The sequence below is a fragment of the Geotrypetes seraphini genome, chromosome 3 (genome assembly GCF_902459505.1).
Source record: "Geotrypetes seraphini chromosome 3, aGeoSer1.1, whole genome shotgun sequence".
Classification (NCBI taxonomy): Eukaryota; Metazoa; Chordata; class Amphibia; order Gymnophiona; family Dermophiidae; genus Geotrypetes; species Geotrypetes seraphini.
The window spans coordinates 285,443,345-285,455,781 of record NC_047086.1 but is presented as its reverse complement, the minus strand read 5'-3'; the positions used below and the strand labels follow the sequence as shown (position 1 = coordinate 285,455,781).

General features: G+C 41.7%; 1 protein-coding gene across 1 annotated transcript in view; it reads right to left on the bottom strand.

The window, feature by feature from the left end:
* The window catches only part of TFB2M (transcription factor B2, mitochondrial), a 124,754-nt gene that overhangs the window by 91,383 nt on the left and 20,934 nt on the right, over positions 1–12,437 (bottom strand). Inside the window, exon 4 of the mRNA XM_033937048.1 lies at positions 1,627–1,775. Within this exon, the coding sequence (XP_033792939.1) occupies positions 1,627–1,775 (149 nt within the window). The remainder of the gene's footprint in view (positions 1–1,626; positions 1,776–12,437) is intronic.

Sequence of the window (12,437 nt, the reverse complement as noted above, 5' to 3'; positions counted from 1 at the left end):
ACCTCTTCCGGGAGACTGTTCCACGAATCTACCACCCTTTCTGTAAAAAGTATTTACTTAGATTACTCCAGAGCCTATCACATCTTAACTTCATCCTATGCCCTCTCGTTGCAGTTTCCTTTCAAATGACAGACTCGACTCAGGACCATTTATATTACCTAGGTATTTAAACATGTCTATCATATCTCCCCTCTCCCACCTTTCCTCCAAAGTATACAGATTGAGATCTTTAAGTCTGTCCCCATACGCCTTATCACGAAGACCACACACCATTTTAGTAGCCTTCTTCTGGACCAACTCCATCCTTTATCTTTTTGAAGGTGCAGCCTCCAGAATTGTACACGCTATGCCTACCACGTCCGGTAGTTTGTCTGGAACTGTTTGTGGTATTACATAGTATGGGGTATAGTATTAGTTAGGCCAATTTTTTTAATAGTACAGCTATCCCTCTGGATTCGCAAATTTGATTATTCGTGATTTTTATTATTTCTATTTTTCTTCTATTTGTAGGCTGTCCAAACCTCCCCAGACCTTACCTGGTGGTCTAGCGGTGACGCGGGACAGGAGCGATCTTCCTATGCTCCTGCCCCGTGCAGAGCCATCACCAAAATGGCTGCGGTGATGACAGCTCTGCACGGGACAAGAGCATAGGAAGATCGCTCCTGCCTCGTGTCACCGCTAGACTACCAGGTAAGGTCCGGAGATGCAGGAGGGAGGCGAGGGTGGGTCAGAGCCAGCCCAAAAACTTATTTGCGATTTTTCCCTATTTGCGGGCTGGCTCTGCACCCAACCCCCGTGAATACGGAAGGAGAGCTGTAACTCTCACACAACCAGAAACTACATTTATCCACATCTATAAATCCCCAAGGTTGCTAGTTAACTGAGAATCTACTATACTTAATTTCCACATATTTCAACTGATTTGACGTCAGGTAAGACTCGCTTTAAGCAGTTTCTGCAGCTAGCTTTAGATTCAGCATGCAACACTGCATATTTGGTCACTAGTAGTTAGTAAAGTCTGAAAAAAAAAAAAAAAACCTACTCCTAAAATTAGCAAGCCCTACTGGATACAAGGTAAGGAGTCCTCCATCTACTGCAACATTCAATGCAAGTGTTGCAAAGCTTCCTGAATAAGCCTCTTTAAAAAGGAAAATAAAATCCAAGACAGAACAGAATTGCTTTCAATACCTAAAGCCTCTTGAATAAGCCTCTTTAAAAAGGAAAATAAAATCCAAAACAAAACAGAATTGCTTTCAATCTATGCATGAGCTATTCCATAAAAACAATTATTTCAAAGTAGAGAATGACACAGGGACAAATTTTTCCCCTTCCCCGCAGGAACTCATTTTCCCATCCCCACGAGTTCTTTTCCTGTCCCCTCCCCTCCCCATTCCTGCAAGCTCTGTCCTCATCTGCACAAGCCTCAAACACTTTAAAATTATGAGTGTTCGAAACTTGTGTGGTTAAGGCAGAGCTTACAGGAATGGGGCAGGGACAAGGACAGCAACAAAACTCACGGAGATGGGATGGGGAAATTGAGTTCCTGTGGGGACGGGGACAAATTTGTCCCCGTATCATTCTCTATTTCAAAGCTGGAATACATCACAAAACACCCCAAAAATGTACCTTGTATTCTTTCTCACTTATGAACATATTCAATTCTATCCTTCCATAACTGAATATGGAGATCTGTTCATACAGAGAATAGATGAGCTTCCATAGCTTGTTCCTTTCATTACTTTCTGAAAAAAATCCAACAACTTTCACAGGAACATCTGTTTAGAAATGAAGCATAAAAAACATTAACATAATGAAATATTATATATTTGTATTTTGGCTAGAATCCTAAGCAGATAATATAGAAAAGCAATTTACATAATAAACAACAATTCAAAAGTTTATGGCCATGGAAACTAAGCCAGAAACACTAGAAATTAGATGCATTAAATAAGTGGGCTGGGAACTAGAAGGCCTAGGTTGAAATACCATAGCAGCTTCTTGAGTCCTTGGGCAACTCACTTAATCATTTAGCCTTAGGGGAAGATAATGGCAAACTACTCCTGTATCATACCAGAAAAATCACAAGGGAAGATCCTTCACTCATTAAGTGGTCACCAGGATTCAACCCTGACTTGGGGATAGGGCACATCTAGATCTGGAAAGGTTATATGAAAGAAGAATGGACTACTATTCAAACTAGGTACTGTGGTGGCAGGATCTGGTTCTTCAAATTATGTGAACTTTAGGGAAATTTTACAGAAAAAAATTTTAAGATTTCAAGAATTTTAACATAATAAATGAGGGAAGATAAGGACCTGAATGGTCCATTCAGTCTTTCCATTAGTTATACACATTATAAATTCATGATTATATTAACTTGTCTTTTTTCTTTGATATTTCTGATCCCGTTATTTAAGGATACCTACCGTAAAGTCTGGCCAGTAACATCCTCAGGTTTCAAATTACTGGAGTTCTCACTGATGCCCTCCCCAGCCCATCCTAAACTGAATTAGAGAATGACACGGGGACAAATCTGTCCCCGTCCCCACAGGAACTCAATTTTCCTGTCCTCGTGAGTTTTGTTGCTGTCACTGTCCCTGCCCCATTCCTGTAAGCTCAGCCTTAACCACACAAACCTTGGACACTTATGATTTTAAAGTGTTTGAGGTTTATGCAGATGAAGACAGGGCTTGCAGGAATAGGGCATGGACAAGAAAAGAACTCGCGGGGACAGGAAAAAATTTGTCCCCATGTCATTCTCTACACTGAATCACCATATATGGGACACAGACCATGCAAGTCTGCAACGTTCTAGTCTTATTTCTTGAATTTATATCATTCATTTTCTAATTAGAGATAATTTGGTTTTATCCCACGCCTTTTTAAATTCCGTCACTGTTTTCTTCTCTACCACATCCCTCGGGAGGGCATTCCAGGCATCCACCATCCTCTCAGTGAAAAAGAATTTCCTAACATTACTCCTAAGTCTTCCTCCCTGCAATCTCAATTTATGCCCTCTAGTTTTACCATTTTTCCTTCTCTGGAAAATATTTGGTTCTATATTAATACCTTTCAAGTATTTAAATGTCTATATCATATCTCCCCTGTCCCTCCTCTCTTCCAGGATATACATATTTAGGTCTTCCAGTCTCTTCTTATATTTCCTTCTCATACTTCTGTTGATTCAAACCCCTTACCATTTTCGTCTTCTTCCTCTGGACTGCTTCAAGTCATTTTATATCCTTCGCCAGATATGGCCTCCAAAACTTAACACAATACTCCAAGTGTGGCCTTCCCAAAGACCTATACAGGGGCATCAATACCTCCCTTCTTCTGCTGGTTATTTCTCTTTCTATATAGCCTACCATCTTTCTACTACAGCTCCATCTTATCATACTGGTTCGACATCTTCAGCTCCTCAGACACAATCTCCCCAAGGTCACTCTCTTCATCTGTGCATATCAGCCACTCTCCTCCCAGCACATATGGTTCCATTGGATTTCTGCCCCCCCCCCCAATGCATTACTCTACTTCTTTGCATTGGATTTATTTGCCAGACATTAGATTATTCTTCTAACTTTTACAGATCTTTTTTCATGTTTTCCACTTCCTCCGGTATGAACACTCCCGTTACAAATCTTGGTATTATCCACAAAGGTCCCAGCATTGATCCTTGAGGAACTCCACTACTCATCTTTCCCTCCTCTGAACGAATTCCATTAATCACCATCCTCTGGCGTCTGTATCAACCAGTTTCTAATCCAGTTCACCATTTTGGGCCCTAACTTCAGCCCTTGAAATTTAGAAGCCTCCCATGAGAAACCGTGTAAAAGCTTTGCTAAAATCTAAGTAAATTACATCTAGCGCACACTCTCAATCCAATTCTCTGGTTGCCCAGTCAAAGAATTCTATCAGATTTGTTTAGCATGATTTACCTTCAGTAAAGCCATGCTGCCTTGGATCTTATAATCCATTTGATTCTAAGAAATTCACTATCCTTTCCTTCAACAATGCTTCCATCACTTTTCCAATAACTGAAGTGAGGCACACAGGCCTGTAGTTTTCCACCTCATCTCTGTGACCACTTTTGTGAAGATGGATATCTATTCTTCTCCAATACCAAGAAATATCCTGTCTCTAAGGATTTATTAAACAAATCTTTAAGAGCACCCGCCAGAACATCTCAGAGCTCCCTCAGTATTCTGGAATGGATCCCACCCGGTCCCATAGCTTTGTCCACCTTCAAGTTGTTTATAAACTCTTTCTTCCGTGAACTGTGTAGTTCTCTAGGAAGCAATAGTCACACAAATTCATCTGGAAATAGCCTTGGAGGCAGTCCTTCCCAGGTGACTATGGATTGTCAATATAAAGAAATGGTTGGACAGACAAAAGGGATTCATCAGTTCTAGGATAACTGAGAAAAACAAACACTCTTTGACATCCAGCAATGCCAAATTCTTATTCTGCTGTTTTCCTCCTGTAGATGAAAAAACCAGCAACCAGACTTCTCAACTTACATGAAATGCCGACACCAATTTCAGCAGGAAGGAAGGCCCAGTGTGCAGAGACACTTCAGTCTCTGTAAACTTAAGGAAGGGTTCCCTACATAAGAGAGCCTGAAATTCCGATACCCTTCTTGCTGAGGCAATAATTACCAGAAAAACCATCTTTATGGTGAGATCTGTTAGCAACGCTTCCTGCAAAGGTTCGGCAAAGCCCTATTGAGGGCCAGCAAGACAATGTTAAGGCTCCATGTTGGAAATGGTTGTCTCATGGTTGGATGCAAATGTAACACTTCCTTGAGCAATCTGGATATACCAGGATTAGAAGCTAGGGATCCCCTTTTTTATTGTTGGTGAAAGCGCAAGAGGCTTGCCACTTTGAGCAAACTAATCACAAGGCACTTCTGGAGCCTGCCATAAGACATGCCAGGACAGCTGAATTGGAGCCTCAAAAGGCTCAACTATACACACCTCACACCAGTGCTGAAACATCTTCCATGCCTTATCATAAACTGCGATCATCGTTACTGAGGCAATCATTGACCTCACCATTTCCAATCTGAAGCAAGGAACCTTGAGGGCCACATTGACCACTTAGAGATCCAGAATCAGTCTCCAGTTGTTAGAGTCTCCCTTTGGCACGATGAAGTATAACGAGTATCTGCTGAAGCCCAAGTCAGACTTGGAACGGGCTCTATGGTTGCTTTATCCAGAAATCTCTGGACAGTAGCTTATATTTTGGCCTCTTTGTCTGGTCTTCCTGCTGGAGAGTCCAGGAAAAAAAGGCTGGGAGAGGCCGATAAAACTTGAGTTTGTACCCATCTTGTAGAATGTCCAGCACCCAGCAATCTGTGATGATGTTCGTCCACACCTCCAGGAAAGCTAAGAGGCTCCCTCCGATTCGTGGAGGGTCAGCTGAGGGCCTGGCGTCATGACTGTTTCTATGGAGCAGGACGACTCCCAATAATTGTGATCGCTGAGTTCCACCAAACTGCAGTGTTCTGATAAGGTCTTTGACCCAAGTAACCTCCCAAGGACTGGCGATAGCGCCTGGTGAAACAAAAACTAGAATGGCCTGAGCCTCTAGAAGACTGAGGCCATCTGTCTGGCAAGGACTTAGGTTTACAGTCCTGTACACTCGCCATTGGATCGTCCAGACCCTTACTGATAACTGCAAATGCCTCTTAAAGGGCAGCTTACTGAAGTTCACCTTAGACCAGGGGTGTCAAAGTCCCTCCTCGAGTGCCGCAATCCAGTCGGATTTTCAGGATTTTCCCAATGAATATGCATGAGATCTATTAGCATACAATGAAAGCAGTGCATGCAAATAGATCTCATGCATATTCATTGGGGAAATCCTGAAAACACAACTGGATTGTGGCCCTCGAGGAGGGACTTTGACACCCCTGTCTTAGACGAAGAATCACTAGACCACTGTCTGATCCACAACATCCAGCGTGTGGAAACAGAGTAAGCTGACAGCTTGCTCCCTCACTCTGAATAGGTCATACAGGGCAGCTACCACAGTCCATGCCAGAAACCAAAAAGAGAAGATCTTGCAGTATTACAGTGTTAGGATCATGATGCAGCTTGGAGTGACAGGCTCTAGCGTTGCGGCTGCTTTCAATCCAGAGGCCACGGAATCAAAAAAGCCTTTTCAACCTTTTCTTTTAATTCAACAATCCTGCAGTCTTGGGCATCCTTCAATAACACACCGCCTTCACTAGGAAGAGAAGTACACTTGGTGACCTACGCCACCAAAGAATCAACCTTCGAAGAAACAAAATGCTGATTAAAGGCTTTCACAATTGGATAAAGCTTGGACATGGTCTTGGCCACTATCAGAGGGACCTCTGATGTCTCCCAGTGATCCATGAGCATCCTTGCAATGTCCAGATGGTCAGGAAAGGAGGAAGATTGCGGCTTAGTGCTACTCATAATCCTCACCAATGCGGAAGACTTAAATAGTCTGTGGACCCTAGCATCCGGTAACTGTGATTCAGATTATTCTTCCCAATGTGCATCACTTTGCATTTGTCCACATTAAATTTCATCAGCCCTTTGGACACCCAGTCTTTCAGTTTCCTAAAGTCTGCTTGCAATTTTTCACAATCTGCATGTGTTTTAACAACTTTGAACAGTTTAGTGTCATCTGCAAATTTAATCACCTCACTCATTGTTCCAATTTCCAGATCATTTATAAATAAGTTAAATAGCACCGGTCCCAGTACAGACCCCTACGGCATTCCACTATTTACTCTACTCCATTAAAAAAAATGAACATTTAACCCTACCCTCTGTTTTCTATCCGATAACCAATTCCAAATCCAGAACTGAACTTTGCCCCCATCCCATGACACTTTCATTTTCTCAGGAGCCTCTCGTGAGGAACTTTATCAAAAGCTTTCTGAAAATCTAGATATACTATATCAAGTGGCTCACCTTTATCCACAAGTTTATTCAGACCTTCAAAGGCAGCAAGCAAGTTTCAAGTTTATTTGTTATTTGATTAATCGCCTATTACAAATATTAAGCGATGTACACATAATAAAATAAATTTCTAAAATGTACATAAAATAGATAGTAACGTTAACAACGGTATAAAATCACCAAAACAAACTTGTGAGTCAAGATCTCCCTCGGCTGAACCCATGCTGACGCCATCTCTTTAAATCATGCTTGTCTACGTGTTCCACGATTTTATTTTTTATAATTGTTTCTATCATTTTGCCCGGCACCGAAGTGAGGTTTACCAGCCTGTAATTTCCCAGATCTCCCATGGAGCCCTTTTTAAAAATCGGCATAACATTGGCCACCCTCCAATCTTCAGGTACTACAGACAATTTTAGGGACAGGTTACAGATCACTAACAGTAGGTCAGCACTTTTGTTTTTTTTAGTTCTTTTAATACCCTGGGATGCGTTTTCTTACAAAAATCAAAGCTTGTAGAGACAGAAATAAAGCTTTTAAATCAAAATCGGGAAAATCCAAGATGGCCACCGTAGGAGTGATTTTACAAATAAAACAGCCTGAGAAAATCACATTGACCCCCAAACACAGCAGATTTTAGGATTTTTTATTTATTTATTTATTTTTTTTTTTTTGGGGGGGGGGTGGAAGGAGACCTAGGGTTAACTCCCCAAACTTTTAAAACTTAAAAATAGAAACCCCCCAAATCAATCTCACAGACTATCAGCCTGTTACTCACTGTGAAATTGATTTTGAGGGTTTCTACTTCTAAGTTTTGGGAGTTAGCCCTGGGAGTTACCAATGTTGTGTGCTTGGAGTTGCAAGATGGAAGCTGAAACAACTTACAGGGAAACCTTCTGCCTCAAGCCTTAGAACCTGGACTGTTGGTCTTCTGATTACTTTTCAGGCCCAATGCCTTGGCCAGAGATCTCCACCACACCTTGAAGCGCCATGCACATGAACGAATGGAGGAATGCAGTTGGCCCCAATCCCAGATACACCTCCTCAGAGCCATGCAGCCTGCGCTCAAACCCACTAGCGGATGAACCTGGGATGAGCAACGTTCCCAAGAGAACCCTGAGCCCTGATCTGCAAATGCAAGCTGTCTAGGTGGGTGCATTGCAAAGCAGTTAACCCCCCTAGAAACAGACTTTTCCAGTAACATAGAAACATAGAAAGATGACGGCAGAAAAGGGCTACAGCCCATCAAGTCTGCCCACTCTACTGACCCACCCCATTAAGTCTGGGTGCTAATGACTTAGTTCTTTAGCTCGACCCTCGTAGTGATCCTACGTGGATGTCCCATTTATTCTTAAAGTCGAGCACGCTGGTGGCCTTGATCACCTGCATCGGAAGTTTGTTCCAGTGATCCACCACCCTTTCTGTGAAGAAGTACTTCCTGGTGTCACCATTAAAGTTCCCTCCTCTGAGTTTGAGTTCGTGCCCTCTTGTGACCGATGGTCCTTTGAGAAGGAAGATGTCGTTTTCCACCTCGACACGTCCTGTGACATATTTAAATGTCTCAATCATGTCCCCCCTTTCCCTGCGCTCCTCTAGAGTATAGAGCTGCAATTTGCCCAGTCTTTCTTCGTATGAGAGACCCTTGAGTCCGGAGACCATTCTAGTGGCCATCCGCTGGACCGACTCGGCTCGAAGCACATCTTTACGGTAATGTGGCCTCCAGAATTGCACACAGTACTCCAGATGAGGTCTCACCATGGCTCTGTAAAGTGGCATTATGACTTCAGGCTTGCGGCTGACGAAGCTTCTCTTGATACATCCCATCATTTGCCTTGCCTTGGATGAGGCCTTCTCCACTTGTTTGGCAGCCTTCATGTCTGCACTGATGATTACTCCCAAATCCCGTTCTTCTGAAGTCCTAGCTAGTGCTTCTCCATTCAAGGTGTATGTTCTGCATGGATTTCTGCTGCCGAGATGCATGACTTTACACTTCTTAGCGTTGAAGCCCAGCTGCCATGTTGAGGACCAGTTTTCCAACATGATCAGATCCTGCGTCATACTACCCTTGAGACTGCTTTCACTTACTATATTACACAGTTTGGCGTCGTCGGCGAACAGTGCTACCTTACCCTGAAGCCCCCGGGTTAAATCCCTTATGAATATGTTGAAAAGAGATGGTCCCAGGACTGATCCTTGCGGCACTCCGCTAGTCACCTCCGATGTCTCAGAGAGGGTGCCGTTGACCACCACCCTCTGAAGTCTTCCACTCAGCCAATCATTGACCCATGCAGTTAGTTTCTCACCTAACCCCATCGATTTCATCTTGTTTAATAGTCTACGGTGCGGGACACTGTCAAAAGCTTTACTGAAATCCAAGTATACCACGTCCAGAGACTCTCCCGAGTCTAGCTTTCCTGTCACCCAGTCAAAGAAGCTGATAAGATTGGACTGGCATGACCTGCCCCTAGTGAATCCATGTTGACAGGGATCCCTCAGATTTTCCTCATCCAATATCATGTCCAATTTACCTTTAAGTAAAGTTTCCATAAGTTTACACACTATTGATGTGAGACTCACCGGTCTGTAATTTGCAGCCTCCGCTCTGCAACCCTTTTTGTGCAAAGGGACAACGTTGGCTGTTTTCCAGTCCAGGGGGACTCTCCCCGTACTTAGAGAGAGATTGAAGAGCATGGCTAACGGTTCTGCCAGAACATCGCATAGCTCTCTGAGCACTCTTGGGTGCAAATTGTCCGGTCCCATGGCTTTGTTCACCTTGAGTTTTGACAGTTCTATGTAAACATCAGTTGGTGTGAACTCAAAATTCTGAAATGAGTCTTCCATGCTTTGCTTTGCTTCCAGACGTGGCCCGTGCCCTGGTGCCTCGCATGTAAAGACTGAACAGAAGTAATCATTTAGTAGTTTGGCCTTATCGGAATCTGTTTCCACATAGTTCCCTTCTGGCGTTCTAAGACGTACTATCCCGTTTGCGTTCTTTTTCCTGTCGCTAATGTATCTGAAGAAAGATTTGTCTCCTTTCTTAATGTTCTTCGCTAGAGTTTCTTCCATTTGAAGTTTGGCCTCCCTGACTGCTGTTTTGATCGCTGCAGACTTTGTCCTGTATTCAATGTTTGCTTCTTTTTCCCCCATGCGTTTGTATGAGAGAAATGCTCTTTTCTTCTCTTTGACGAGGTGCGAGATCTCATCAGTGAACCATTGGGGTTTCTTTTTTCTTTGCTGTTTGGTTACTGATTTAATGTAGCGTTTAGTTGCCTCATGAAGGGTTGATTTCAAGGTTGACCACATAGCTTCCACATTATCAGTTACTTCTTGAACCTGGAGCGTCTGATAGATGAAATTTCCCATGCGTGTGAAGTCGGTGCCCCGGAAATTGAGTACCTTTGTTTTTGTTTGCAATTTCCTGCAGCCAGAACTAGCCCATGGTGAACCCCTGCAGCACGAGAACATGAAGCTGCAAAAAATACTGAAGTTAAAGAAAAAATAAACATGTGAAGAAAAGACCAGTTCCTACTCTCTTGCTTGTAAGAAGACAACTGGAAGTCAGAGGGTAGTGATGAGGTAAGAGGGGAGGTTCAAAAACACTTATGAAAGTTGGATGACAGCGGTACTGGGGGGATCCTTGACAAAACTTGCGAATCATGTCGGATCCAGCCGCTCAATTCGTAACCATTAACTAAAGGCTAACAACCATTGAGATATGTAAAAAAATTCCAAAATTAATATTATTGAACTAAATGAAAAAGTTATTAAATGTATTCTTAAGAAGAGAGATAATACATATTTATAGAAGCACCTCAGCTTAGACCTGTGAGGATTCAACACACAAATCTTGCCGCTGAAGAAAGTTTTTCTAAAGGGTGGTGGAGTTGTGTTTCTGAGGTCTATGGTTGAAGCTATAATGAATTCTATATGAGAAAATGAATTGGATTGAAGTCATATGACTTAAGAGTGTTGTAAGTGAATACCGATATTAGAGGCTCTAAGTAAAGAAAGTTATTTAACAAGTACCATTTAAGTGTGAACAGTTGTATGCATAAAAACAGGCATAATCGGGAATCCGCCCTTCATCAAAACATGGAACCCCTCCAGTACCAAAATAAATGCCTTTTTTTTTTTCAAATTCTTTATTCGTTTTCAATCTTACATCAAGTGCACAAGCAATACAATTAAACACATCACTTGACAATCTTTCTGATTTATCTTACAATACATAAAATTACCACCTTCCCCTCCCATCATTCCTCTATTATTTCCCCAATAAGAAAAATGTAAAATTTACCTCCCCCTCCCGCCAATCATTAGACAGTGGCTCCCAAATTTTATTAAATTTCTTATAGCTTCCTTGTTGTATAGCTATTGCTCTTTCCATTTTATATATGTGATATAATGAGTTCCACCAGAAATTGTAATTGAGTCTACTGTAATTTTTCCAATTACTTGTGATATGCTGAATGGCGACTCCTGTCATTATCAATAAAAGTTTGTTATATGATAATATTTGGCTCTTTTTCCTCATAGACATACCAAATAGTACTGTATCATAAGATAATGCCACATGCTTTTCCAATAAAAAATTTACTTGATCCCAAATTGAGTTCCAAAAGGCTAAGATAAAGGGACAATAAAACAAAAGATGATCTAAAGTCCTTACTTCAAGATTACAGTGGCAACATCTATTAGACTTTGAACTATTTAACTTTTGTAGTCTAATTGGGGTCCAAAACGCTCTATGCAGACACTGTACATCTCATCCTCCAAGACCAAATTTGTGGCCATTGAGATGCTGAAATTTGATGCTTAATCTCAATGCTCCAAATATCTCTAAGACCATTTTTGGGTTTATTTTTAAATATTCACTTATAATTTTATACCACTCTGTGGCCTGGTGTCCCAGAAAGTCCGCCTGAAAGCATAGAAATTCCAGACTATATTGCGTATTCAGATTTTTCCATTCAGGGAACCCTACCTGAATGGCCTGCTTCAGTTGCAGCCACCTAAAACTTTGTGATTTATTAAGACCATATTTATGCTGCAGCTTTGAAAAATCAAGCAGTTTACCATTTAAAATAACATCATTTAAAGTCCTTATACCTGCAATCATCCAATGCTTCCAGATGATCTTAAATCCGCCAATTTGAATCTTGGGGTTTAGCCATATGGTTTGATTTGTTGATTTACTAATAGGAATATTTGTTAGGTTGCTGACAAATCGTAATGTTTTCCATGTGTCCATTAAAATTCTGTTATCTTTATACAGTCTAGGCATCTTGATACTAAGGACATGACAAAGATATAAAGGACTCCAGAATATGGCTATATTTTATATAATCTTTATACCAGTCTATATCCGTAGTTGGTAATAAACTAAATGAAAAATACTGGATATGAACCGTAACCTCCCAAACTCATAAGTAAGTAAATGAAAAAGCCTCAGACCCTCACTCCCAAGATCTTGCTCTTTTGCAAAATAGGCAGAGTTGGATGACA